This window comes from Alligator mississippiensis, chromosome 10 (assembly GCF_030867095.1).
Source record: "Alligator mississippiensis isolate rAllMis1 chromosome 10, rAllMis1, whole genome shotgun sequence".
NCBI lineage: Eukaryota > Metazoa > Chordata > Crocodylia > Alligatoridae > Alligator > Alligator mississippiensis.
This window is the reverse complement of record NC_081833.1, coordinates 75,543,411-75,570,866: the sequence shown is the minus strand read 5'-3', so window position 1 is coordinate 75,570,866 and position 27,456 is coordinate 75,543,411. Positions and strand designations below refer to the sequence as shown.

At 57.1% G+C, this 27,456-nt stretch overlaps 1 protein-coding gene across 2 annotated transcripts; it reads right to left on the bottom strand.

The window, feature by feature from the left end:
- Nucleotides 1-374: 374 nt before the first annotated feature.
- Nucleotides 375-25,658, bottom strand: ACSF3 (acyl-CoA synthetase family member 3). Of its 2 annotated transcripts, XM_059713976.1 has the most exons (7): nucleotides 22,989-25,640; nucleotides 20,320-21,054; nucleotides 18,906-19,061; nucleotides 10,160-10,314; nucleotides 9,726-9,871; nucleotides 1,365-1,477; nucleotides 649-720 (listed from the first exon to the last, which is right to left on the bottom strand). In XM_059713976.1, exons 1-7 carry the CDS (start codon nucleotides 23,208-23,210, stop codon nucleotides 664-666), a joined length of 1,584 nt encoding a protein of 527 aa, XP_059569959.1. In that variant the 5' UTR covers nucleotides 23,211-25,640; the 3' UTR covers nucleotides 649-663. The 2 variants fall into 2 exon arrangements, with proteins under 2 accessions (XP_059569960.1, XP_059569959.1); XM_059713977.1 differs by lacking the exons at nucleotides 9,726-9,871; nucleotides 10,160-10,314 and having other exon boundaries at nucleotides 375-720; nucleotides 22,989-25,658.
- Between the last annotated feature and the right edge of the window lie 1,798 nt (nucleotides 25,659-27,456).

Below are 27,456 nucleotides of genomic sequence, written 5' to 3'. Positions count from 1 at the left end.
AGCAGCCAGCAAAGGTGAGACTCTGCTGTGCAAAGCTGACACGTCCCGAGGGGCTGAATTTAGTTTGCAGGGCAGAGCATGGGAAGCACCTAGCGGCGGGGAACTGGGAGGGAACGCTGGCCAGGGACACGGCTATTGCCCGCTGGGGGTCGGCCCGGCCAACGTACAACAAGAAAGAGCAATAGATATCTCTGTTACGTGAGCCTCAGTTCTCTGCCAGCTCAGGCTGGAATGAATGAGAGTCAGCTAACGAGGCCCGGACTCCCCGCTTTGAAATAAAACCGGCGTTTTGCAAAACCAACACAAGCCAGCAGCACACCACGTGCTCTGTTCCCTTCCCATCCCAGCCCCGGGAGCACGGCTCCTCCCAGACACCGCTGCCTTGCAAGGACTTTCGTAGTTTAGACCTGTCTGTAAAGGGCACTGAGTTCCTTCTGGGTGAATAGCGCTATGGGACCGCCGAGACGGGTTAGACTGCACGTCGCAACTCAGCGCCCGGCATGCAATGTTGCTTGCTTTCCTATGGTGTGAGTGAATGCAGTGGGTTTCTGCCAATGCGAACAAGTGTGACAGTGTGGGCTTGAACCTGGCATATTGCATGGAGGTGCAGCAAGAGCTTGCCACGTCCCACCTCATGTTCCAGTCCTGGCCTCCCCAGGCCTCTCACACAGCAGTGCGTCCATCCTGGGCTCCCCCAGCTGCTTGGGCTTCAGCTCCAGCCTGCAGAGAGAGTCTCCTTTGAACCTGCTGCCTATCACGGGGCCCATCTCTGGCTAGATGGGAACTTACCTCCTTCAAAGCCGGGCTGTATCCCACGGTGGCATCAACAGCTGCAATAGGTTATTTTTCCACCCACCCAAGCCCTCCCTGGGGGTCGCTCTCTCTTCTCCTGGGTGCCTTGGAGAACTGTGGAGGCCTAAAAGTGCCATGCAATGTACAAAAGTCGGGGTATCAAAGTCATCAGACTGAATCCAGGGCCTGAGGCTGGTCTGGCTGTGGATGCTGCATTCAACACACACCCTGGACCGGCCCCGTGTGCTGCGTGTCACGTGCGGGGCCAAGGCCAGTGCACACTGCGTGTGGCACGGGATCTGGTCCAAGGCACGCCACAAGCAGTGGATGGGTCTAGTCGGAGACCCAAGGACAGAGTTTGCAGGGTTCTGCGGGCCGGATCTGACCCCTGGGCTGTGACTTTGATACCCCTGTGCTAAAAGATAGCATAATGCTCGGGAAAATGAAGAGCCTGATTACTATCACGGAGTCACAGGGAATGAGCTTCTTTTCCAGTCTCTGGGGAAGCAGAAATGCCTTCCCCCCCACCCCCATTTGGAAGTCACGAGACAGACAACCCAGCCGCACGCTACCTGGGTGCCGTGCTCGTCTCCTTGCGCGTGGATAGCGTACGCCGGGCCTTCCCGTCTCGAGGGCTCAGTGGCAATGCGCACCTCCACCCCTGGCAGCGGGGTCCCCACGGAGCCTGGCGGAGAGGAAGGAAGGGCATGAGGTGGTCAGATAACACAAAAGAAATGATCCAGGGACATCATGGTAAGGACTGCTCCCTGGCCTCGGACGCTTGACCTGCTGGAGGGCTCCGCTCACACAGGGCAAAGCAAACACGCCTCGTGCACACGCGGGCAGAAGTCACCTGCCATTGCAAGAGCAAAGTGGATTTGGATTAGATCTGGGGAAAACTTTGCAGCAGCGAGGCAGAAAAAAACACTGCCAGGGAAGTGGTGGGACCCCCTTTCACTGGAGACTTTCAAGAGGAAGTTGACAGGGCTAGAGCAGAGGTGTAGTCAGTAAGTCCTCTGCCCCAAGGCAGTGTTTTCCAAGCCTGTTGGGTTAACGTCCCATTTACTGCCACTTCCCTCACCCCTGGGAGTCCCAGAGTCCCTCACCAGCAGCAACGGGCTGCGGGGACTTTGGGGGCATGAAAAGCAGCAGCTGCAGCATGAGAGAGGCTGAAGAAGAGGTCTGCCCACCCCCGCGGCACAGACACTGGGGTGGGGGGAACCTCCATTCTGGCTGGTAACTGGTACCCTGGTTATGCTATGGGGTTCAAGCAGGAAGAGCACGGTCTGCCTTCTTGCCAGGGCTTGGCCCCCAAAGAGCCCTTGTACCCTTATGTGATTCTGTGCTGGAAATGCCTGGAATAGCAAACGCCGGTCCCTGGGGTCACTGCCAGAGCCGGTGTCAGCATGGCCTCATCGCTCAGGAATGGAGCAGTGCTTAAAAAGAAAAATCCCAGAAGGCCCCAGCGTGAGAGCAACTCATGCCTTTGGTGCCGCACGGGCTCGCCAGAGCAGGCAGAGGCTTAACGGCGTAAGAATAGCCAGGGGTTAGCTCAGTTTCCTATGACATCAATGCGCCGCCTAGAAAACACGACGGGAGAAAAGCGGAGATCAAAACGCATCGTTATGTTACAGGTTTCGGTTTTCAAAGTGGGGGAAAATCTGACACGGCATCAGGAGCAGCTGCCTATTACAAGCGGCAAGATGGTTCGGCAACCCAGAGCTTCCCAAACGTGCCGACAGCAGGAGTCTAATCGACGACCTCCGCCATGAGCAAAAAAGGGGGTGCTCTGTCCAGGAACCCCCACGCATGAGCCGGGTTGTTTGCTAGCGGGCCCCTTGCAAAGCATTGCCAGCCAAGGTCGCAGGCATTTGCTCGTGGATGCATGGAGGGTTTGGGAAAAGGCTGTCCCCACACTGGGACACTGCATCTCTGCATCTAACGCTGAACCTGGGCCCAGCCACCCACGAGGCCGATGAAAGCAAGCCCCCTCGGGGAGCATCCCCAGCAAGTAGGGCGCTGCGCGGAGAAAGGCAAGACTGCCTGGTGGGAACACCCAACTGCGGAGCTGGGTCCGATCAAAGCAGCGGTACCCGGAGCCGGAGCGCAGGCAGTTCTCTGCACAGGCCCCGTGTCTCGCTCTCTGTGCCTCTTTTGACTCAACCACCCCGGCAGGAAAACCTGGATAATGATTTTGACCCCTCGGGGGGAAACTCCATGAGGCTTTTCTGCAAGACTTAGCCTCACCTGCCTGCCTCTGCAGTTTCCTCCTGGTTGCAAAGCTCCCCGATGGGGAAAGAGCATCTCCAACCATGCTCAGCAGTGTAACAGTACTGTCCAAGTGCTGTCTACTAAAATTGGACTCGTGTCCCGCAGCAAAAATATGGGGTGAGAGAGAGGCCCATCCCACACGGAGGGTCTTTTTCTTCCTCCCTTCGTTTTTTGCCTTGACTCCCAAGGGACTTTCTTCCTCCTCGCTAGCCCTCTCCTGTGCAAACCTGCCGCGGCTTCTCATCTGAGACACCCCAGCCTGGCATTTGGCCACATGAGCCATTGCCAAGGAAAAGGATCTGCTGCCATACCCCAGATGTACGCTTTCCCTGCAGGATCCGCTGAGAGCAGATGAACTACGAGGGAGCGGGACTTTATGGCTAGAAAAACAACCCCATCGTGGAGCAGGTCCAGCAGGAAACAAACAGCAAACCAGGTGGCAGCTACGGGATGGCTTCCTGCTGGGCGTGGAGGCACAGCTCGAAAGTTTCCTGCTGCATCAAGGTGCTTTTGGGGGTCTCTCTTCAAGGAGGGGTGCTAAGGAAAGCTCTTCCATCTCATCTGGTCGCGGACTGCATTTATCTCATTCTCCCCACCACGGTACCTCTGCCCCCCCATTTTGCGCTGGAATACAGATGCGGATGCACTTCAAATGCAGCCGTAAGGCTTTTTCGGGTGATTTGTGGGGGAACTTGAGGTCAGTGTCACAAGTGATGGAAAACCCAGGGAATATTTGCAGAGTTAAACATGCTCACCCACCGCAGAGCACTGCCTCGCGTACGTGGGGCGGTATTTTCAACCCCCCTCCTGTAATTTAGGAGCCTATATCTCAGGTCCTTTTTAGCTCCTCTTCACAAGGAAAAAACACTTAAGTGCTTGAGGGAAAAGGTGTAGCAAGGGATGCTAAGAAACGAGACCTACATTTTTAAACAAGAGGGTGATTTAACACTGGACCGAACTCGCGAGGGAAGTGGAGGATTCCCCGTCACCTGGTATCTTCATCTCGAGGTGCGATGTCTTTCTGGAAGAGGCTTTAGCCAAACCCAAGGCACTGAGCTCAGTTCAGGGGTAACGGGACAACCCACAATGGTGTGAGGTCAGACCAGGTCATCGCACCGGTCATCCTGGTTTCCTGAACCCTAAACCTCACCGAGTCCTTTAAAGACCGGATCAGAGACCCTACATCACTTGGCGCTTGTGAAAACATTGCCTTCGCCCCCCCACATGTCGCAAAACACTCAGATCTTGACAAGGTTTGCCCTGGAGATCTCCACTTGCTGGGACCCCCCTCTCCCCCAACACTGGCTTTGGGGGGCTCACCCTAGAGAAGGGCCCATCTCTCCTTGCTCCTTTGCAACCTGAACACTGGTCCCCATCGCCCTGATTCAGAGCAGAAAAAGCAAACAAAGGATCGCTGCTCTTCCTGGTACGCAGTCGCGTGTGCGCGTGACTCTCGATCACAGCACGGGCTCCCCGCCCTGTCTTCAAATGGGGTTTCATCAAGTACGGCAATGATTTAATTACGGGGACAGGGGGAGGTTTCAGATCATAATGAACTAGGAAAAAAAAAATACAACTCCATCCATTTACTTACTACATCAAATTCACGTGGCAAAAACAGCCCTGCTACTTCCACCTCCCACTGGGAACGGGTTTATCAGACCCTCTCCCTAATGCATCTTTTTGTTTTTAAGCAAAAATGACAAACCTTTGGAAACGGAGGTCCATAAACGCTGGAAAGATGCCGACAACGTTAATTATAGCTCTGCGAGCGCAACAATATAATTAAATCTCTGTGCAAAGACAACGACCGGAGCTTCCCCGGCCCGGGTGACATTTTAAAATAAAAGATCACGCCGATTCTGACGGCGGAGAGGCGAGCCGGCGTCCAGGGCCACGGCGCTGCATCGCTGCAGGGCTGTAAGCGGGCAGAATTCAAGGCTAGGACTGGGGAGAAACTGCTATCCCTTCACCCTCCCCGCTCCCAAGTGTTCGGAAACGCTGGCGACATGCCCGCCGTGTCAGCCCTGCCAGCATCACCCAGGCTGCAGCCAGGCAGGAGTGACACTATTATTCTTGCACTGGTTCTCCTCTGCTTAAAAAAGTTGTCAGCTCTTCCCAGATAAATTTAATTGGCCTTGCGGTCTATGTCCTTTGGTATCTGGGGACCTTGATGCTGTGATGTGTGGTGGTGTCCTGGGAGAATTGAAACAGGCCAATGATAAGGCGCTCCCGATCTCACTGTCAACAATACATGGAGTCCCTGCTGTAGGAGCTATTAGCCGCCTCTGATCTAAACCTCCAATTAAAGTGGTGATTAGGTCCAGCGAGGCATTCGCTGTCCATGAATTATTCATCTCCCTTCACACTAACAGCACCGGGGGGATTAGAATGAGAGCTGGTGAAAACAGAGGCATTTTAAACAGGGTTTTAACCATATACAAGCAAACATTTATCTTTGCAATTTTTCATCTTTGCTCCTTTCTGGAAGGGAGGCTCCCCTCTCCCCTTCGGGGAGACACCCATCCTGCGCGGCAGGGGGCTGGTGGGTGGCAGGCCTCGGCTGCCCAAAACAGCAGCTTTTACAGCTCTCGACCCCCTCCGACCCGGTGACAGAGAAGGGGCGGCTGTGCTGGGGGGAGAAGGGTGTCCTTCGAGCTCGGACAGAGTCAGGAGCTCGTGAAATTGCAGATAAAAGACACATTTGGCTTTTGCTCAAAGAGGAATCTGTTGTGAAATCCAACGGGCATCGGGCTCGCTGATGCGTGGGTGCCTGAGCAAGCAGGGCAAGGGGAAGGCTACCTCTTTACACCTGTTTGCCAGTGGGCTAACACAGAGCATTTGCGTTGCACCCTGGTGAATAAAAAATAGCCCCTCTCCGAGCCAAAAACCCAGGTTGGAAAGGGTTTCCTTTACAGCCTCCCTTTGCTGCACCTGTGGCTTGAGCTCTTGCGAGTCCAATGCACCCCTGGACACAGCGGTCAAGTGCCAGGAGCTGCCAGCACCTTGCCCAATGCTGGCATTCCTGCCCCCGCTGCAGAGCTGTGCTGGGGGTCACCAGACCGGCTCGTTACAACCCCATCCACTTCATCTGCCCTGGCACCTTCCAGGGCCCTGATACGGCATCCGATTCTCGAAGCAGGGGAGGCCTGTAGCCCGTTGTGCGACGCCAGAACAACCTTCCTCTTTCAAGCCCTTGGACAGAGCATGGAGCATAAGCCAGAGCATTATGTGCCGTTGAGTCTCTCCTTTTCAGGGCAGGCCGGTTGTCCTGCCTCTCCTCTATAGATTCGCCCTTTCTGCTGCATATCACGGACAGGTGTGAGCCCCATCCAGTCCTGCTTTGCTTCCCTTCCTTTGGCCCTCGCTGCTGCTCCCAACCCGTGATGGCGCTGACCCGCTGACTGTTTCACCCCCAGCACTGGCTGCCGGCCCGGGAGCTCGGATCAAAAGGCCTTTTCAAAGCACCAGTGAAAGCTGCCTCTGCTTTGCCCATCTGCTTCTCACCTGGGACTTCCCAAAATAAATGAATCAAGTCTGCTCATGGCAGACCCCTTTGTAGACCTAGAGTGAATCTCTAACCAGCCCATCCCCTTCGTCGGTCCAGAGGCATTTCCAACCCGGAGGCTGGACTGCAAGCTCTGCAGGTCCCCAGCGTCTCTCCGTGACTCCTCTAGATAAGGAGCCATGTTTGAGATGGATGGCTAGCTCTTCTCCAGGCCCTGGCTGCTGCTCTGCTAGGAATATGCACCGAAGTGCAGAAAACAGGGCTGGAAGGGCTTGGTGAGGTCACTCGGTCCGTTCTCCTGCCCCAAGGCAGATCAACTCTACCTGTTCCCAATTTGTCCGCTAGCTCGGTTTGCTGGAGCCTTCCCTGCCTTCAGCTGTGCTAATTATTCTCTCTTGTCTCTTCTGATGTTTCCTGTAGTCTCATTTCTTTTCCATCTCTGTCCCCTGGGAAACTTCTCTCGGATTCTGCCAGCTCTCCGAAACACGAAGGCAAGGCTCATCGCTCCCCGTCCGTGTCTGTCCGAGGTCCCAGGCTGCTCCCTACCACACAGGCTCCTCGTAAGAAAGGATCACACGTGCATGTGGCGATATGGGGGGCACGCTTGAGCTCTTCCAGACACCAGGACTGAGCTCTGGCCGGGGAAGCAAGCATGCTCTCCAGGGAAAACAAAACCCATTTGCACTACACGTTCTAATCCAAAACAAGCAATCTGCAGATGCTGAGCTGGGGCTCGGCGCGGCTCCGTCTCCCACACATCCTATGGAGCCCGGGGCAACAGGTTCGATACCCTGTCAACTCCAGCTGCCATGAGAGGGCATCAAGATGCATGGCAAGGTGGTAGTAAATGGGTCTCAGAGAGGGCTTTTAGCATGGGGACCAGGACTGGACATTGCAACAAAGATACTGGGGTACCCAGGGTGCCTTGAAATCCTTTGAAGGGTGCTGTGTGCTGGGAGGAGATAAGCACAGGCCAAGTCCCTGACTTGCTATTCCCCTGCCTGGCCCCTCTGCAAAAAGGTAGGTACTATAATAAATAAGTTAATCTCTGAAACAGAGTGCCGGTCAACTCCCAAAAGTTATGGAGGGGCGTCTTGAGTCTAAAATGATTGAGAACCACCGGCATAGGGAAACCGCAGCAGAGAAGCCGAGCTCTGGAGCGGCTTCTCAATACCTTGTCCTGCTCGGCATATGGAGCGCTGCATTCCTCACTAACCGAGGCGCTGGGTTGCGCGTGCTATTTCCTTACCCTCGTGTGGCTCGGTTTCCTCTTCAAGTCCAGGGAAATATAGACATCAAGGAGAGTTACAAAGACGAGCTACAAGAGGACAAAGGCTGGGAGGGAACAGAGAGGAAACAAGGCACCAGGAAGCAAAGTTTGGCTGCCGACAGCCTGGCTCTGCTAGTTACCTTTGCTAGGCACCGATGCCAGGCAGAAGTAGGTCATCTGAGCTATATTTCCTTGGCATGAAAGCACTGCTAAAGCTGGCCACACGGCACCACCGCAGAAGGCTCCATCGCATCTCTGCCTAAGCGGGAGGAGGGGGAAGACCCGGTTTGATGAACATGGCAGCTCCTCACAGGCCTGTTTTCTAAATGCGCATGCAGGGACAGCAGGTCCCCAAAGCAAGGCAAATGAGACCGGGGCTGCGAGGTCAGAACAACCCCAGACAGGGAACGCAGCCAGACGCGCCAGGCGCTGCACTGCCCCGTACGCAGGTGCTCTCCACACCTGGAGGCAGGAGGTCTGAACACTGCTGCCAGCAGCAGCTCCGAAGGTGACATCCTCTACCGTGTCTCTCCTGCACTTGAAGTGAGGGGGGTATTAGGGGCCTAAAAGTTTTCAAAGGAGCAAAAAGGAAGGGCAAGCAGACCTCTTGCTTCAAGTACCCGACCCTGTTCTGCTTGCTGGAAGGTGGTTGGGGTGGACTGGACTAGATCCCAGAGCTGGCTGCATCTTTAGTAGTGGGCTCAGGGGAGCAGCTCAGCTCCACCATTCGACACAAGGTGGAGCCCCTGGACCCAAGACAGTTTCCACTGCAGATCCTGACCGTGTTGGCGGCGGTGAAGAACCAGAACCGGCCTGTGACCGCCCCTTTGCTGCGCTGGAACAAAAGCAGCGGCCAGATTCTTCCACAGACCCGTGCACGTGCAGCACAGCACACGCTGCCGTCTCGACGCGGTGCGTCTTCCTCCACCCCCTGCCATCAAGAAGGGACGGTGGGTTGGGGGATGCCTTTCTTATGGAGGGTACCGCAGGCAAAGTTTGCAGGCTAAGGGAGTGCTCCCAGGTTTAATGCTTCAGCCCTCATTGGAGATGCAGTGCCCTTTGCACCTGTGTCCCACAGGGCCAATTCTCCCACTTCCCAGTGCATTGCTGTAGGGTAAGGGTTCACCGAGAAGGTGGATATGGAAAGGCAGGAAAACTATGGAACAGCCATACCAGCTTCCTTGCTATCACTGCGCTGCAGTACTGGAGCTCACTGAGCCTTTGGGATCAGCAAAGTGCCATGGAGAGGAGGCTAATCCAGCCTCCTGGAGAGAAAGAGCCTGACCACGCCTGGCAGCTGTCCAAAGGGATCAAAAGGAAAAACCAGGAGGGTCTGCTTCAAGCAAAATCCCAGCAGGCAGGCAGGATCCGACCCTCTGTCCCAGGCTCCAGTTGGTAACTGCTCCATGCTGCATCCCAAGAGGAGCTGACTTAGCTCTACCTTTTCCTTCTGTACCCGGTAAATGCACTTACCTGTATCTCTGGACAGTCCTAAAATGGTTGGCAAAATGCACGCGCCTGTGTCCCCATCAGTGCAAACATTCGCTGCAGCTGAGAGAAGCCAGTGCTGGGCTGTAGACACCGGTGCTTCTTTAGGACATGAAATGGAGCCAGCTCTTCCCACACAGCTCTGCAAATTCCCCATTACCGCCTTGGTTTTGTTCACACCTGACCCACAGCATCCCCTGCTATCCTAGCCCCGAGTTTCCCCACTCAGTTCTGCTGCTGCCCCCTTGGTCCCAACTGGCAGCTCCTCTACCCCAGCCCTGAATTGTGGCACCTTTGGAAGCAGTCAAATATGCTCTGTGATCAGAAGAGCAAAGAGTGCTTAATACCAAAGCAACCTCAAAGCCGTTTCCCACTCTAGGGAGAGGGGATTTGTACCTGGGACACGGACTCCGTGTAGGGGATTAGATAGGGCCATTCCAATCTCAGTCATCCCGTATCTCTCCAGCAATGTGTGTCCTGTGATGCTCTTCCACTTCTCCAGGACAGGCACAGGCAGGGCTGCAGACCCCGAGACCACTAACCTGTGCAAGGGAACACCGTGGGAGAGGATAACTCATGGGGCCTTTGCTTCAGAGGGTGACTATTGTAATGCAAAAATGCTGGTCACTGGGTTGAAGTGGCTTTCTGCAGCACCCCGGCAAGCATGGAAACACGAGGGGAATACCCATGCCATCCTAATGTCCAACCTGCCCTCCTGGCATGCTCTGCCTTCAGCTCTAGACAGAAGTGCTGAAAAGCAAAAGCATGCACAGAGCAAACCTCTCCCAGCACCTCTCTGGCAGCCGTGCACGAGATCATCTTGCAACTACCTGAAATTATCCTGGCACAGGGCATGCACAAAGTCCCGGATGTGCGGCTGGGAGAAATGCCTGTCGTAGTGCTCCATCAGCTTGGAGTAAACGGTGGGCACGGCCATGAAGACGTTGATCCGCGAACCTTTGGGGTTTAAGAACTTCTCCCAAACCTGAAGGGAGACAGAAAAGCCACCTAAACACAAGGGGCCGGAGAGAACAGACCTCCGTGCCCGCAGTGCCGCTGTTAGCCCTCCGCAGATGCCTTTAGGAGAGGGCTCATGAACCCACACTTCCCAAACCCGTTAGATCCTGCGCCACATTCATTAGTACGACACACAGGGACACCAAGGCGATGGAGGGGAAGACTTGCCTATAGCCATGGCATGTGGGATCTGCCGTAAGCAACATCAGCACATCAGTGTGGCTGGTAGGAAAGTGCTGCCCAATGCTTCAGACAGATGCACCCGTAGCAAGCCTGCCACCTTGGACCCAGCCCAGTTCTTCAAGCAATGCTGGACCCCCAACACCATCTACCAGCATGAGCCTGGACCCTCTTTCCTTAACAGGGAATTGCACAGCGCCTCCCTGGCAGTCAGCTCGTATGGGATGACACCCAGAAACAACATGCTTGTGATTTGGGGGTAGCGGATGGTCTCCTTGAGCAAATGCAGCTCTGGGCCAAGCCCTGCGAAGCCACCAGCTTTTTTTTCAGTGCCCACAAGGGAGGAAACAGCCTACTGACCACTACAGTGCAGATGCCTGAACCCAGAGGCTGAAGGAGAAACTCCTGTACCGGCGTGTAATGGGGGGATTGCTGGAATTTTACATGAGACCTGACCCCTCTCTGGGAATTACCCTCTGCTGACAGCCCAGGGGCACGGGGCTCCTCCAGGGCCTCCGGACCTGCCACCGCTTTGAAATGCAGCTGCAATTCCCTGGGGGCAGAGGGCTTGGCCAGGGAAGGCTGATCCCAGCAGAAGTCAGGCCCGGAGCTCCCTTGAGGCACATTTCTCCTGGGAAAGCAGCACCAATGCAATGCAATGGTGTCAGTGCAATGCAAACAGTGCCAACCTTCAGAGGCTGGCCTGGTGGAGGGGAACGGGGAGGGAGTGACAGCAAGCGTGCTGGGACTGGCTGGACCACACACCTGGGAGCATTCAGCAGCGATGGGTAGGTAGCATAAGGGTTTACCCTGGCCAGCCTCCCCGCACCGCTGTGCCCTCTCCGCCACGGCTAAGCACCCCTCTGCCTGCAGACACAACCACCCCCGGCATAGCGAAGTGCCCGTGGCCTGCTCGGTGCTGCCAGCACGCTCCTGCCTTCCCTCCTGGGGGTTTCTTCGTGCCCTGCTGCTGACAAATGCGTTCCCTAACAGCTCCTGACACGGCGAGCCGCCCCACCCTCCCCTCCCGCACGCTCAGCTGTGCCGTGCGGCGGTGGGAGAGAAAGCGTGCATTGATTGAAGGCGAATGAACACTTCTCCTTCACGCCATCACCTGGGACGCTGGCGCTCCCTGCCCCTCACCCCCGTCCTGTGCTTGGCAGCTCCTGCAGTACTTTCTCCTTTGCTGAGCTCTTCCCCCCTTCTCCGTCTCTCTCACTTCACTGCCTCAAAACAAGTCAGAACAATTTGCACACACACAAACCTGTGTTATTATTCTTAAGATAGCAGGATGCATCTAACACGGGGAGACGGGGCCTCTTCTCCTCCCACGCCAAGCTCAGGGATGGCACTGGAAAGGAGGAGGTAAATGCACAGGTGCAAACCCACCGGGGCAGGGGGACCCAGACTGCAACAGCAACCCCAGGAGAAAGCAGCAGCCTAGAAAAGGCACTGGGACCCCCCTCCCACCTTGCGCTCGAAGCCCGTGCTACGCTCCTCAGGGGAAATGCTTTAAAAATGTGCGTAGAAGGAAAAAAGAAAACAAGACATGAAAATGCCTCGGAGCCAAGAGAAGATGAACGCCAGCACGGGCTTCCCACTCGAAAGCAACGCCAGCCTTGCCTATTGAGGAGTCTTCTTCAGCTCCTCGTCTCTAAACCGGTCTCAAATGACAGCATCGTGCTCCGCCGTTACTGAATTTGAGAATAAACCTCTTCATCGGGAACCATCTCGCTAATGCAAGATGAAATCGGTCCCGCGCCTCCCTTCTCATCTCGGAGACGGGGTCCGTGTTTGCCGTATTGATCGCTAAAGTGCCAGTCGCGCCGCCCGCAAGGAGAGGACGCGGGCGTGCTCGCAGGCTCCGTAAAGCCACCGGCGCTCGCTCAGATGCCCGAGAGCCGCTCTGCAGAGCAGACCTCCATCTGGAGGCATCTCCGTGAAGGCTCGATGTTGTGTGGGGACCCCCAAAGGAGCACGGCGGGGAGCACGTGCATGCATCCCCCCCGAGCTGTCAGCGACAGCTCCTTCCCGAGTGGGAACCAGAGACGGCAGCTTCTCTCCTAGCGGCTGCACCTCTGACGGCTAGTTCGAGCCCGGGTGTTCGCAGCAGCATGTTGAAAGGGAAACATTCCTCTCTTCAAAGGGCGCCTGGGCCCTCGGTGGCTCTGGCTCGTGTTTGTTATAACCCCAAACTGTTTGCGCTCTGCACGACTCTGGTTTTAATCATTTATTCATCACTGCAGCTCGACGGCCCCTCTCCATTCCAGTTTGAAGCTTTTAAGCCCTGGCTCCGCTGCAGGCATGCTGAAAGGAGCAGGCGCATGCCCGGGGACCTTGGAGCGTAAGTAAATATGACAGGCTCTGGTTCCATGTTTTATTTCCCCCCACGCACATCAAAAGGTATTACCGGGGAACAGATGCTGAGGGCAGACACCGGAGCTAGGGAGAAGGGGAGGAAAGAGGGATCTTCTTCGCACCGGGGCTGCGAGATGCGATCAAACAGAATCCATCCGCCGGCAACCTGCTCCCCCCACCCCAGCTTCTCCCCGAGCCCAAAATAAAATCGCCTCTCTGAAGCCACCGACTCATGGGTGAAAAGACAACTGCCTTTCTCCAGCTGACGCAGGAGGGGAATACGCTTCCCCACCAAGCTCGCTGCAGCAAACTAATTGGGAGCGACTCTTTGGCGTTCGCACGTTCCTGAGCGAGGTTTGCTTCTGTCACAAAATCAGAGACTCGCCCGTGCCCACGAAAGTGATTCGGCCTGGCACAGGCAGCTGCAGCCCTGCATGCTTGCCTGCCAATGCACCTCCGGACACGGCTATGGAAAGGTGTCCTAGCAGCACGGGCTAGCAGACCTGTGCTAGCTTCATCCAACTCGCAGAGGTAACAGCGGGAGCTCGGGCGTGCGTTAGTAAGCAGAGCACGTGCTTTTCAGGGAGGCGGGCTACATACTATGGTTGCTAACACGTGCCGAAGGCCGTGCTGCTGTGTCTTCCCTGCCCTCGTCACCCGGGCTGGCTAGATGAAGTTAGCACGGGCCTGCTAGCATTGTCAGCCCTGCGGGTAATAACAGCCAGGCCCTCCCATCCCATTGCTCCAAGGCGCAGATATGCTGGGCTCATACTAGCTATGCTCTGACCCTGCCTCTTCCGCAGCAAAACCCACTTGCCACCTCGGGCTTGGCTACGGGGTGAATTTACAGCTAGACACAGGCCTGCAATAGTGCTGGTGATATCTGACCAGCACGGCAGGAAGGACCCTGCATGGGTACCTCATGCCCCAACCCAATGATGCAGACAGGGTGAGAGCAGACACTGCTGATATCTCTGTGAAGCATTGCCCATGCATTATTCCCCCCATATTGCAATAGTTCATTTTTGCTGTGGTCTGTGAGCTGCCGACTGACCCTTTGTGGACCACTGGATGTTGGATCCTTTCCCTACAAGCTGCTCAAACCGGAGCAAGAGCAGCACGGGGCAAAGACAACCCGCTCTGCCTCGTGCGCACTCAGAAGACGATGATTCCCTCGTTGGTGGCTGGACTGATGTGGACTCAGCCCTCACTTCCACACCCAAGGCAGTCCGCGTGGCTCATGGCTGACAGACCAAGCTCCCAGCAGCCGGGACCACTTTTCGTTCTGCGCCTGGACAGCATTGAGCTCGGGGCACCCCGTCCGTGCCTAGGACTCCTGCGTGCAACCCTTACTCACAAGAAGCAGGGCTGCAGTGGTGCAAGGAAGCAACCACTGCCTGCACCGTTTTCTTCGTGGGGATAAAGAGAGAGCGTCGCTCCCCACGGCTGTCAACGCTGCCATGATCCAAAGCGGAAGCAGCATCGGATGTATGCAACTGCTGGAGAGGGGGACGCTTTCGAGGTCACGGCACTCGCTCCTGTTGGCTCTCCCAAAGCCAGGCCCAGCTCCCTCGTGGCTCCCTGCAGCTTTGGATAGAAGAAGGGTCCCTCCAGAGCAACGAAAAACACCAGCCGGACGCAGAGATCACTGCTTCCACGATGCACCCAGCCCCACGGGCTCCGGGGGAACGGAGAGCAGCCCGAGCCGACGTCCACGTGCATTCCCAGAGACGCACACACCGCAGGCACTTAACTCGCCACATACGAGGAGCAGACGGCGATGCGGGGAACGAAGGGCCCATTTATAGCCCGTTTATTAATAAATGATTAATAGATGCAGCGATATTCTTTAATAACTTCCAATAAAAGGAGCCTACGAAAAGCTTAAGTGAGACATCCCTACCAGATGGTGCTATAAAGTAAATTATAACATGTACAGTAGCGAGCGCAAAGTAACGGGTGCCCTCGCTTCGTGACGAGAAGCCGATTTTATGCAGAAACTTTCATGCCCGAGGCGGCTCTCCGTGCTTTAACGAGCCTTGTGGCCTCTGCGGCAGCTTGCGTGCCGCCCCAGACACTGGATGCTGCTAGGGTCGGAGAGGGGATGTCGGGCAGGGCGCTGGGGTTGTGCCTTCGTGGGCAGCTCCTGCAGCCAGACACCCTCCCCTTAGGGACACAGGCCAGGCTTGGGTCGCGGGGACCCGAACCCCCTCCGAAGAGAGGATGCTGCCGGCGAAACCAGACTCACATCCGCATCTACGCCAATCAGGGCAGGCCGCAAACGCGGCGAGTTAATAAACACCGTAACGATCAAGTATTTATTTTGTATAATGAAGTGTGAGCGATTAAAACCCAAACACACATCGGGCAGGCGGCTGCGGTTTCCCTTGAACCCTTGCCAGTATCACTCACGGCAAAATGTGTCTGCGGCAGGTTCGGAGACTTGTTTTGATCGGCGCGTCGAGTGTTTGCGCTGCCGTTCGGGTCTCGTTATATCGCACCGTCGTGGACTGCTTTCTCGAGGTGCGACGGAGGGGCGGCGGGGGGTGGGGGCGGCAGCAAAACTCCTCTTGCAAAATCCTCCACTGGCAGCCACTACGCTGTTTCCCTGAAAGCTGATTTCGGTAGCAAAGGGCGTGCTGGAAACAGCTGGTGAAAATAGACTGGAACTGAAAGGCAGCTGGCATGAAACTCCACAAGAAAGCCTTATTTACCCTCGCGTGCTCCTTTTGTAGTGTCGATCAAACCGCTCCCCGCTCCCCGAGGAGCCCCTCGGAAAAGCAAAGGGAATAAATACATTTAAAAAAATAAAATAACATAAGCCCGGGAAGACGACTGATGTCCTTCAGAGCCGAGAGGCACCTGAGAGCGCTCGGGGCGGCGCCGACTTGGGGCACGTCCCCGCAGCGCTGTCCTCGTGTGCCCTTCGTTGTCAACTCCCGCCGCGCACTTTGATCAGGGCCCGGGTCTGCCCTCCCCCTCCCCTGCCCCGGCAGACCCCATCCTTCAACGTCAGCTCATTGATTTGCAGATGTCGGGAGAGCGGCGCAGAAAAAACACAAGGAGAGAAGGGACAATCAATCACCACGTGCCACCGGGGGGGTGGCGAGGAGGGAGGAAGGCACGCAGGGCTGGGGGCTGGCTTTGCTCCGAGACAAGGAGCATATTCTTCATCCCACCCACGCCTCCGTGCACTCCCCAGGCAAGAGGCCCCGAGGCCTGGCTTTCAGTGACGTGTCGGTGGGGTGCTTGGAAGAGATCAAGCGCTGCAAGTGAGCAGCAGGAGCCTGCGCGGTACCCGGAGGTGAGCGGGATGAAGACTGGCACCCAGGCAGGGGAGGATGGGATGATCCAGGAGAGCAATACTGAACGGGGACACACGGAGCTCCCCGGGACAGCGAGGACCACCCTGCTACCAAATGCAGCCGTGTCCCGCATCGGCTCGTTGCAATCGCACCCCGCATAGCTGTATCGGGCCTGAGACACCGAGACAGCACGGCACATTTTCAGCCCCTCTGGGCCACGTTATAAGTGCGACGTGGGAGGTGCACGATTGCAAGACTCCTGGTTATGGATTTACACTGCCACAAAGAGCAGCTTGCAGCGCCAGAAGGACCAATTCTTCACCGCGTGGCGATGCTTCCGGCCAAGAAAGAGACGGCGTTCGTCAGGAACCAAGAGTGAAGCTCCTGTCTCAGTCGCTCCAGCAGGAAGGCAGAGAGGCTCCTCTGAGCAAGACAACATTTGGCCTTAAGCCTCTGGCACATCAGAGGTAGAAAGCCTCCGCTGACCCACGCACAGAGCTGGCAGAAGGCCGAAGGGCAGAGGGTGGCTGAGCAGCTGTCTGGACTGCTTTACTTCTTCCAGGTTTCATGCCTGGGATCTCTTGCATCTATATTAACAACCTTTCGCAGCAGCAGGATGCGGGCCGCCGCGGTCCCCTTGCTTCACCTGTGGCAGGCTCGGGTGTGATGTCAGGCTTGACGGCAGGTTTACTAAGAGATTAGATTATGGATCTGTATAGGGTGGTTTGGGTAGGGCTGATCCTGCCTCAGACGGGGTTGGATTAGACACCTTCTGGAGGGCCCTTCCAGCCCTGCTTCTTTGTGCTTCTAGGAGTCTCTTGTCAAATCCCCATAGCACATGCTGAATGGATGAGACGGGGAGGGGCCGATGGAGCCATTACTCTGGGTGGGGTTATGTATTTTCCAGGCAGCTTGGCCTGACTCTCAGGCCATCACAGCTAGGAAAGAGCTGGCAGGAGCGGGAAGTGAGCAACCAGACACGGAGCCTGGGATTACAGTGGAAAGCCTTCCAGGATTTTGCAGTTTTACAGACGCGATGCAATTTCCATCCTGCTTTTAGCTCGGCTGGTAGAAACGCTTCTCCTTGGCTCTTCTAAAAGCCCTGGCACCTGCAGCCAGCCCAGACGCGCTGGGCAGGATGGGCACCGCAGAGCCAAATGTTCAGGCACCCTGTGTCTTCTCTCCTCCTCTCCACCCAGCTTGCTACAGGCAGGCCTACCTGCACTGTGCAAGCAGCTATTAAGTGGGCACATGGCCTCTATGCTCGTCTAACATCCATTGGCATGGATTTATGGGGCAATTCCACAATGGATGGGGCAAATTACTCTGGAGCAGGTATCTGGCTCATCTGCCTGCTCTTTGTCAGCACCAGTTGGTTCCACATCGTGGTCCAGGCATGCTGACCACACCTGTTGGCTGGATGGGGCAACCTCCAGGGAAGAGGCGCCGACCAAAACTGTCTCCAAGCCAGTCGCATGCGGACAAGTCACTCAGGAAGCTGCAGGGACCGGCAAGACCTGAGCCCATCTCTTTGTTTCCCATGGGATTTTCTCCAAAGCCCGTCACCACAGTAGATGAATGCAAGCATGGAGACGAGTGATGAATGCAAGCATGGAGACAGTAGATGAATACAAGCATGCAAGCCTCCTCCACCTCTTCAGGGCTATGTCAGGGGCTTTCCAAGCAGGCAGCCCCAGGCCAGGGCAAAGCGGGCCGTGCGCCACACCAAAGCCACGCTGCCCTTCCACCGATACTTTGCTTCCTTTATGACTGCTGCATGCTGGCATTACCGTGGTACCGGGCAGAAGCAGGCGCTGGGCTCAGAGCTTCCTGCAACAGCAGGGGAAAAGCATCCTAACAAAACCCTGCTTAAAAAGGGGATTTGCCCACTGCCACTTTCTCCGAGAGATCCTGAAACCTCTGAGCCTGCCAACTCCCAGGCATCGAGGACCCAGAATGGGGGGGACTGCAAATCACCACTTCTAGTCCCGATACATTCATTAGCGCCTCAAAGATGAAAAGCGGCGCTGGTCTCTAACTGAGCGTCAGGATTAGTTTCACCTGGAGCCCCAGACACCGAGGCAGCACTGCATCACGTGTGACAATGCCAGGCACAGAGTGCGGACACACGACGTGGTTATATCTGCTTGCGTGTACCAGTGCACCCTGCTGCCATACGCTGCTCCCAACCGTGGTGTAACAGTGGCGCATAAAGCCAGCGTAAGTCATACCAGGATAAATGCTCCATGAGTTCAAGCCACGAGTACGAGTGCACTTAATACAAAGAAGATGGTAGAGGAAAGGCTCTCCTGAATATGGCAATACAGGGTGGCAACCAGGGGGGCTAAAGGTAATGTCCTGATGATGTGCTGGGTGATAAATGTTTTCATCTATAGCAGCAGAAAATGAGCACGATTATTCCCCTTGTGTGTGTGCGCGGTCTTAGTGAGAGGAGTGTAGCCCTCACTGGGTAGCTAAGTCCCTTGGTTTCACTCGGGGGCACGGTGATATTATGGATCATAAGCCACGTCCTAAACAAGCTCAAACCTCCCGGAGAACCTGCTCTGCCCCACACCTCACCTTCCTCTCCACGTGTCTTTAAGCTGCAGACATGCTGCCAGGAGCTAAATCGGCTGCAACTGCACGAGGACCCTCTCCAAGCTTGCCCTAATTCAAATGCACGGGGCTAGATCTCACAGGCAGTCCCCAGACCTACCGTCTGCGCGCTGAACTCGGGCAGCATGATGCACGTCGCTCCCACCCACAGCGGACACAGAAGCTTGTTGATCACCCCGTGCAGGTGGTGCAAAGGTAGCACGTGCAGGATAACGTCGTCCTTCACCCACTCCCATTTGCTGACCAGCCCGGTGACCTGCAGGGAAATAAATCCGGCGTGAACTTGACCCAACAGACAGAGCTCTCACGACGGCGGTCTGCAGAACCGGGGACCCCTGCTCAGCCCCCCGTTCTGCCGTTAGTAATACACCCGGGTCGGGGTCTGGGCCTGGAACGTGAATGTCTCCAGCAAACCCCAGCGCTGGCACAGGCACCGCTGATCTCTCAGCCCCTCCGCTGACAGCATTGATTATGCTGCTGACAGAAGGAAGCTGCCCTGCGTTGGCTCTTTCAGATCCATAAGGAATAGTGACGGGGGACAGGAAATCAATGAGCCATAAATGGAGAAGCAAAGTAAACCCCATGCTGGGGACAGACCAGGCATCGCAAGCTTGCAGCGGGCTTTATTTCGAAGACACCAGCTATTCTGGAGCGGCAGGCACATGGGGCTGGCTTTACAGAGGAGTCGCTTCCAGCCTGCCTACAAACCAAAGGCATCTGCGCCGTGGCATCGCGTCCCATCGCTCCCAAGCCCCCTCTGCCTGTCTGCGCAGAGCAGGCTTCAACCGCGGAGCGTATCCAGCAGTGCTCTGCTGCCATCATTTAGCCTGCCTTTCACCAGATCAGAGCAGTTAGGACCCCAAATTTCCCCCGCTGTGATAGCAGAGCCCTGGATCCATCTAGCCAGGTCCTTGCAGCTCTCTCGTCCCCAGAGCACACAGCCAGCTAGAACCATTTGGGCCCTACACCTCATCGTGAAAGCGCAGTGCGTTTCCCTCGTCTTAATGGGGTGATTTGATCAGTCGCAGGCAGCAATCCCAAGCTGCCGAGGTGGAGAGCAGGCTCCTTCAGCCTTCTCATCCTTTTTGGCTCAGAGAGCTAATGGATTTTTTTGCCTTGGGGATAGATAGCTAAATAATGCACAGGCTTGACATAAGCGTGGGCTGCATCGCGCTCGGCTTCCGCGAGGGGTTAGATGTTTTCAGTCATCCCGCAGAAAGACAAGCCGGGGGGGGAGAGGAACCCTTTGTGGGGCTGCTACCGATCCCGATGATCTTTGGGAAACCACCCAGGAGACCCTCCGCCCAGCCTGCTACAGAGTGCGACGGCCGATGTGAAGCGGGGCTTTCATCCTAGCACCTGCTGCATGGCTCTGGGATGGGGCTGAGCTTTCAAGGAGCCCAATGAGAGACCCAATGCCTCTTTGTACAGCCTGAAAAACAGATACCAAACCCAACAGCTGCTTCGAAAACCATGATGCACGTTCCCCAGCCGGGGTGGCGGGTGGCACTCACCACGGCCTGTATGTTCTGGTGGGTGCTGAGGACGCCTTTCGGGCGGCCCGTGGTCCCACTGGTGTAGATGATCATGGCTCCTCTGTCTTTCCACTCTGGACTGGGACTTGCTAGTGGGACCTCCTCCACTGCCGCCTGGCCGGCCGTGCCCCAGCTACCGGAGGGCGAGAGGGGCAGGAGAGGTATTCCCAGCCTCTCCGCGCTGGGCACGACCTTTCCCACGTACTCCTCCGCAGCCACGAGTAGCGCGCTCTGCGAGTCCTCCAGCACGTACTCCAGCTCCGACACAGGGTGCTTCCGAAAGAGGGGCACGGCGATGGCGCCACTCATCCAAGAAGCCCACTGGGCGACCACGTAGGAGGCATCGTTGGGGCACAGGAATGAGACCCGCTCTTCCTTCAGGTCTCTGCCGTGACATCCCAGCACCTTGCAGATCTGCTGGGACAGGCGGAGGCTCTGCGCGTAGAGGTCCCTATAGGTGTGCTCGCCATGCTGGTCGATGATGGCCACTTTCTCGCCGAAAGCCAGAGCTCTGGTGAAGACAGGCGCGACCCTGCCGATGCCGGCTGAGCTCATCGGGCGCAGGCCTCTCCCACAGGATGCCCGGCTCCGCAGTCCGTGGAGCACCCGGCGCCAGCCGTGGGTATCCCGGGCAAGGCACCGACCCAGCCAGCCTGCGTGGGGGAGCAGCAAGGTCCCTGCCATTCTGCGTGGTTGTGTGGTCGACCCGCCGCTCTGCAGAAGAGAAATCACCCGAATCAGTGCCTATGCAGAGCCACAAAATGCTCCCACCAAGGAAAAGACCTTGCCTCCATGCACTGGCTCGCCCTTCCCACCCCTGCTCCAACACTAGCACAGCATCCCCTCCCCAGAGAGGCTCTAGATCACGATCTTACTTATACCACCCGAGCTAACGACAGGCCAGGACCTACTGGAGATAATCAGCGTGCAGCCAGAGACCACCCAGCCGGGTGCAGCAGAGCTGGGAAGAGACCCCAGGCCCAGGTCTTGCCTATGTGCCACGACTTCATTAGAAACCATTACAACGTCGTTAAGCAGCCACCACGGGCTGGTTTGTGCACACGCAATGGTTGACTTGGGGGATTTCTTACCAGGCCATTGAACACCGCTGACGTGCACAAAAGTGGATAACTAACAGCACCGGCTAGAGCCAGGCAACGTGCCAGCAGGCACTCAATCGCCTCCTGACCACACTAGGGCAGTTTCTCTTGACCCAGAGAGGGAAGTCCTGGCCTCCCCTGAACCACGTGCAAGAGCCCTGTTAACCAGTCCAAGGTGGAAAACCTGTCCCCAGGGAACGGGGGTGAGATGATGGTCCCCCCTGCGCAAGGCTGCCCAGGAAGGTGGGGGCTGGCATGAGAGCAATGCGCCCGGATGCTTCTGCTAAGGCCGCACAATGGCATCACTGCCCATTAAGCCACGAGAGGAGGTGCAGGACAAGGCACCTGTGGTTTCTTGGCCATGGAAACAAGCAAGAGGAATTTTACACCTTTCTAATCAGCTGCTTGGGGGCTTGTGATATTTTTTTTTTTTAAAGCAACACATTTGCTACCGTAAGAGCTGCCGCTTGCAATTCCTCAATGCGACAGGTGGAAGATAATGAAAGCAATGTGTTTGTATGCAAAATAGACACGGCGTGCTTAGGGATAATTAAACCGTCCCTTGGCTTCCGACACAGGGAGGCGGTGGGATATTGGGGGGGAAGAAAGGGAGCAGCTAGACAGAAGAGCTGGAGTGGCCATGTGTGGGGGCTGCGAGGCAGAAAATCTCCCACACCCTCGGCCTAAAACAAAGGAAAGATGTTGCCTCATCGAATCCCATGCACCGATCCACCCAAGAAATCAAGCCGGGAGCAGAGAGAAGGAAAAACAGGGAACAGGCTGCAGCAGGGCAGGAGGGAAAGGACTTTCCGACCCTGCAGAATGGTGCTATTACGGACTGAAATATTAAAGATTAACTCAGCAAGCGGAGTGACCTCAGACACGCCAACGCCCAAAACGCACTGACGCTTCCTTTCCCCAGAAGACAGCGGGACAGTGCACTCGGCAGGGCTTCACCCTGCCTGAAGCCACCGGCTCTTTGCTTTTGTACAACTTCTTCAACAAAATACATAAAAATCTGTTACTGCGGCAGGTGAAGCCCAACTCAGCTTAGCCTCCCTGAGGGTGAAAGAGCAGAAAGCAAGCTGCAGCTGGAAAGGTTGCTTGCAGAAGAGCCAAATGCTCAGCTGTAAACCCCACTTAGCACCAGGGGTTATGCCCCTCGCCATAAACGGGTCTGCTTTTCGGCCGGGTTGAGCTGCCAGCCTTGTCCCCCTTTCCGCCGGGCTGGGCCTTGCCCGCACCCCTTCCAACGTCTCGAATAAAAACCCTGCCGGCACGCTCTATTTTTGCGCGCCGCCCTCCAATTTCTGTTTCTGCAAAGAAGCCTCCAATTCAGCGCGGAAACATCTGGGGCGGTTGCTTCTTAAACCAAGAAGTTTAACTTGGAAACTGCGAGCCACCCCAATGGAAAGAAAAAAACCCCCCGCAGGTGATGACAGCGAGCGTGACATCTTTCCACTGCTCGCATTTCCCTTCACAGGCTGGAGAGAGAGAGAGAAAATAAAAAAGACAGACACCGCCGATTGTTAGCAAACCCAAAATCACCTCTGTCGAGCGAGCGGCCTTAAGGCCAGACTGCCAGTGAGCGCGGAGAGATGTTAACAGAGGTGTTAATTGGCAGTGACTGCGTCTTCCCGTGTCACGCGGAAGGGCACGATGTTCCAGGCCGGCACGGTTAAGTACACGCAGCGTGCCTGGCTTTCCTGCACAGCTCGGAGAGCCAGGTGTTAGCCGGCACTTCGGAACGGCGGCTTCCAGGAATCGCATTATCCTCTTTTCGCCACAGCGCCAGTCCAGACTTAATGGAACAAGAAGCAAGAGCCGCTTTAACTGGTCCAGCGCATTTATGGGCTCTGGAGAATCGGCGCTGCATTATGGAAGTGCTGGGCCACAAAGAGGAGCAGCTCCCTGGACGCCACCGGTTGTTCGGGGGGGTTAAGCAAGTCGCCCAAATCCATTTTGTGACCGGCAGGCAGCTGTCGGGGCTCAAGTCTTGGCGCTGGGCAGGGGCCGCAGCCACGATGGAGCACACCAGGAAAGACAGTCCTACCCTGTTACTGCCACGGTCGCCTCAACCCTGCTCCAGCACGCTGCTCGTTGGGGAGCTGAGCTGGGCACGGTAACGACGAGTACCGCAACACGCAAATCCTACAAATACAGACATAACTGGGGGGGTGGGAAGGAAACACAGGACCAAATCACTTCTGTCTGGAGGAGAAAAAGGGGTACAGGACCCCGAACCCCGACCCCAACGTTGCGCTCAATCAAACTGATGCGTCTCAAGGGTGCGGGCGCAGGACTCACCCTCACTTCTCCCTGCTCGCGAGCTAAAAACAGAAAGCGATCTCCAAACGCCGAGCGAGCCGTGCGACGACGCGCAGCGGTGACGGGTGAGACAGACCCATCAACGTCGCTCCGTTTTACAAGACACTAATAGCCCCGTATCACTCGCACGACAGCAGCAGGAAGGCAAAGGCAAGGGGGTACTAATCCTGCCCAGAAAGCAGCAGGGATTGGAAGTGGAAACCTGCCACTTGTTTCACACGATGCTGCTTTGCAGCTTTTGGGGGTGAAGACGCTGGCCGGGTCAGAATGACATTAAAATAACGGGCAGATCATCTCCTGGCTACCTCTGCCTTCCCTACAGACGCCACCGTGCTACGGACCATCTCCACCGCCTTCTTGCACCTGTACGCTATGCAGCACGGCAAGTCTCCTCTTCCTGAAGAAGCAATAAAGAGACAAAGCCATGCGACGCGAAGCCATGCAAACCTCCCGATACCATCAACCAGGCCAGGCAGGAGAGCTCTGCCGGGAAACAAGCCTGCACCGGCCCCTGACGAGGGCAGACGGCAGGGCAGATTTGCACCACACACATTCAAATGAAAGCTGGATAGAAACCAGCTATAAAGTTGTTAGGGGTGTGCCGTGTTGGTCTCTAAGGACACACAACTACTTGAGTTGGTCTAATAAAAGATATCGGATTTACCCGAAGAACCTTGTCTGTCTATAAAGCTGTTACGCATTTCCAAGTACTAACTCAGCAGCCGGTTGGCTCTTTTGAGAGCCGAACAGACATTTTTACGGCGCGATAATTACTTTTCATGCGTGGCCAGTCTACATTTATTGCGTGATTCGCCCGTTAAGAGATCAATACTTTGCACGGGTAGCTGGTCTAAAAGTATGACACGATTCATCACTCAATTGCGCCATACATGTAGCGTGTAGCCGGAGCCACGGGCTAAATAAATCAGTAGGTGTAAGCAGCAGCTAGGGTAGCATCATCAGTGGCTCCCAGCAGCATCTCTAGCCAGGCAGTGCTGATGGAGTCCACCGCTCATTATCATCTCTCTGATCCCCTCCAAACTCTCCATTCAGCAGGTGTTAACGACCCGCTGCTTTTCCATGGCCTTGATGCTCCACCCATCAAGCTAACCTTCATTCTGCATTGCCTGTCCCCAAAGCACCTGCTTCCCAACCCTCCTTCCAGTGAATTTCTGTATGGTTTTTGCTTCCATCTGAAACCGAATCACACAGCTGTAGCCCCCACAGTGGGAGTCAAGCTTCGAGTTTCTTTTTAACTGGGGAAAAAGAGGTGTTGTTTCATGTGGGATGCTGCCTCTCAAGATCTGCACCCTCCTTTCCAAAATCCAAGATCCTAGAGAGAGCTCGTACAGAGAAGCGGGGCTGGAAGGGAGCTCCAGAGGTCACAGCTAGCCCAGCTCCTGCCGGACCGGGCTGTGCAAACCAGCCCAGAGAAACCATCATCTGAAACAACCATCAGCCCTGACACAACACAGCACATCACACCCGCACCTGCCACAGGGCAAACAGCGGCAGCCAACCTCCTGCTTCTGTAAAGGGCTGTTAATACGCACTCAAGAGATCCTGCAGAGAGGCCGTGCCCCACTGCTGAGGAAGGCAACCCCCTCCCCAGTCCGTATCAATGTGACCATGGGGTAAAATCCCTTCTTGGCCCCAAATGGGGTGCTGGTCTGACCCCGAGCAGAGAGGCAAGACCTCCAGCTTTGGTCCCAGCAGGAGCATTGGCACAGCCCCAGCCCCAGCCCCTGGGACAGGCTTAAAAATACCCAGACACACGTAGCAGAAAGAGGGGACCTGGCACGGCCCAAACCTGGCAATCGAGCAGTGCCCGAGCACGGCTACGCCTAGGTCCCCCCAGCGCCCGGCCGCCCGCCCGCTCCTCCACCTCGCCGGCATCCATCCTGCCACTGCCCCGCGCCCCCTGCTGCATCCACCCCGACCCTTCCTCTACTCTCCTGCCCCACAACCCCCCCCGCTGCCCCAAAACACCCTGCTCTGCCCTCCCACTGCCCCGCGTGCCCCCTGCTGCATCCACCCCGACCCCTCCTCTACTCTCCTGCCCCACAACCCCCCCCGCTGCCCCAAAACACCCTGCTCTGCCCTCCCACTGCCCCGCGCCCCCTGCTGCATCCACCCCGACCCCTCCTCTACTCTCCTGCCCCCACGACCCCCCCCGCTGCCCCAAAACACCCTGCTCTGCCCTCCCACTGCGCCCCCCCGCTGCATCCACCCCGACCCCTCCTCTACTCTCCTGCCCCCACGACCCCCCCCGCTGCTCCAAAACACCCTGCTCTGCCCTCCCACTGCGCCCCCCTGCTGCATCCACCCCGACCCCTCCTCTACTCTCCTGCCCCACAACCCCCCCGCTGCCCCAAAACACCCTGCTCTGCCCTCCCACTGCCCCGCGCCCCCTGCTGCATCCACCCCGACCCCTCCTCTACTCTCCTGCCCCACAACCCCCCCACTGCCCCAAAACACCCTGCTCTGCCCTCCCACTGCCCCGCGCCCCCTGCTGCATCCACCCCGACCCCTCCTCTACTCTCCTGCCCCACAACCCCCCCCGCTGCCCCAAAACACCCTGCTCTGCCCTCCCACTGCCCCGCGTGCCCCCTGCTGCATCCACCCCGACCCCTCCTCTACTCTCCTGCCCCACAACCCCCCCCGCTGCCCCAAAACACCCTGCTCTGCCCTCCCACTGCCCCGCGCCCCCTGCTGCATCCACCCCGACCCCTCCTCTACTCTCCTGCCCCACAACCCCCCCACTGCCCCAAAACACCCTGCTCTGCCCTCCCACTGCCCCGCGCCCCCTGCTGCATCCACCCCGACCCCTCCTCTACTCTCCTGCCCCACAACCCCCCCCGCTGCCCCAAAACACCCTGCTCTGCCCTCCCACTGCCCCGCGTGCCCCCTGCTGCATCCACCCCGACCCCTCCTCTACTCTCCTGCCCCACAACCCCCCCCGCTGCCCCAAAACACCCTGCTCTGCCCTCCCACTGCCCCGCGCCCCCTGCTGCATCCACCCCGACCCCTCCTCTACTCTCCTGCCCCCACGACCCCCCCCGCTGCCCCAAAACACCCTGCTCTGCCCTCCCACTGCGCCCCCCCGCTGCATCCACCCCGACCCCTCCTCTACTCTCCTGCCCCACAACCCCCCCCGCTGCCCCAAAACACCCTGCTCTGCCCTCCCACTGCCCCGCGCCCCCTGCTGCATCCACCCCGACCCCTCCTCTACTCTCCTGCCCCACAACCCCCCCCGCTGCCCCAAAACACCCTGCTCTGCCCTCCCACTGCCCCGCGCCCCCTGCTGCATCCACCCCGACCCCTCCTCTACTCTCCTGCCCCACAACCCCCCCCGCTGCCCCAAAACACCCTGCTCTGCCCTCCCACTGCCCCGCGCCCCCTGCTGCATCCACCCCGACCCCTCCTCTACTCTCCTGCCCCACAACCCCCCCCGCTGCCCCAAAACACCCTGCTCTGCCCTCCCACTGCCCCGCGCCCCCTGCTGCATCCACCCCGACCCCTCCTCTACTCTCCTGCCCCACAACCCCCCCCTGCTGCCCCAAAACACCCTGCTCTGCCCTCCCACTGCCCCGCGTCCCCCCTGCTGCATCCACCCCGACCCCTCCTCTACTCTCCTGCCCCACAACCCCCCCGCTGCCCCAAAACACCCTGCTCTGCCCTCCCACTG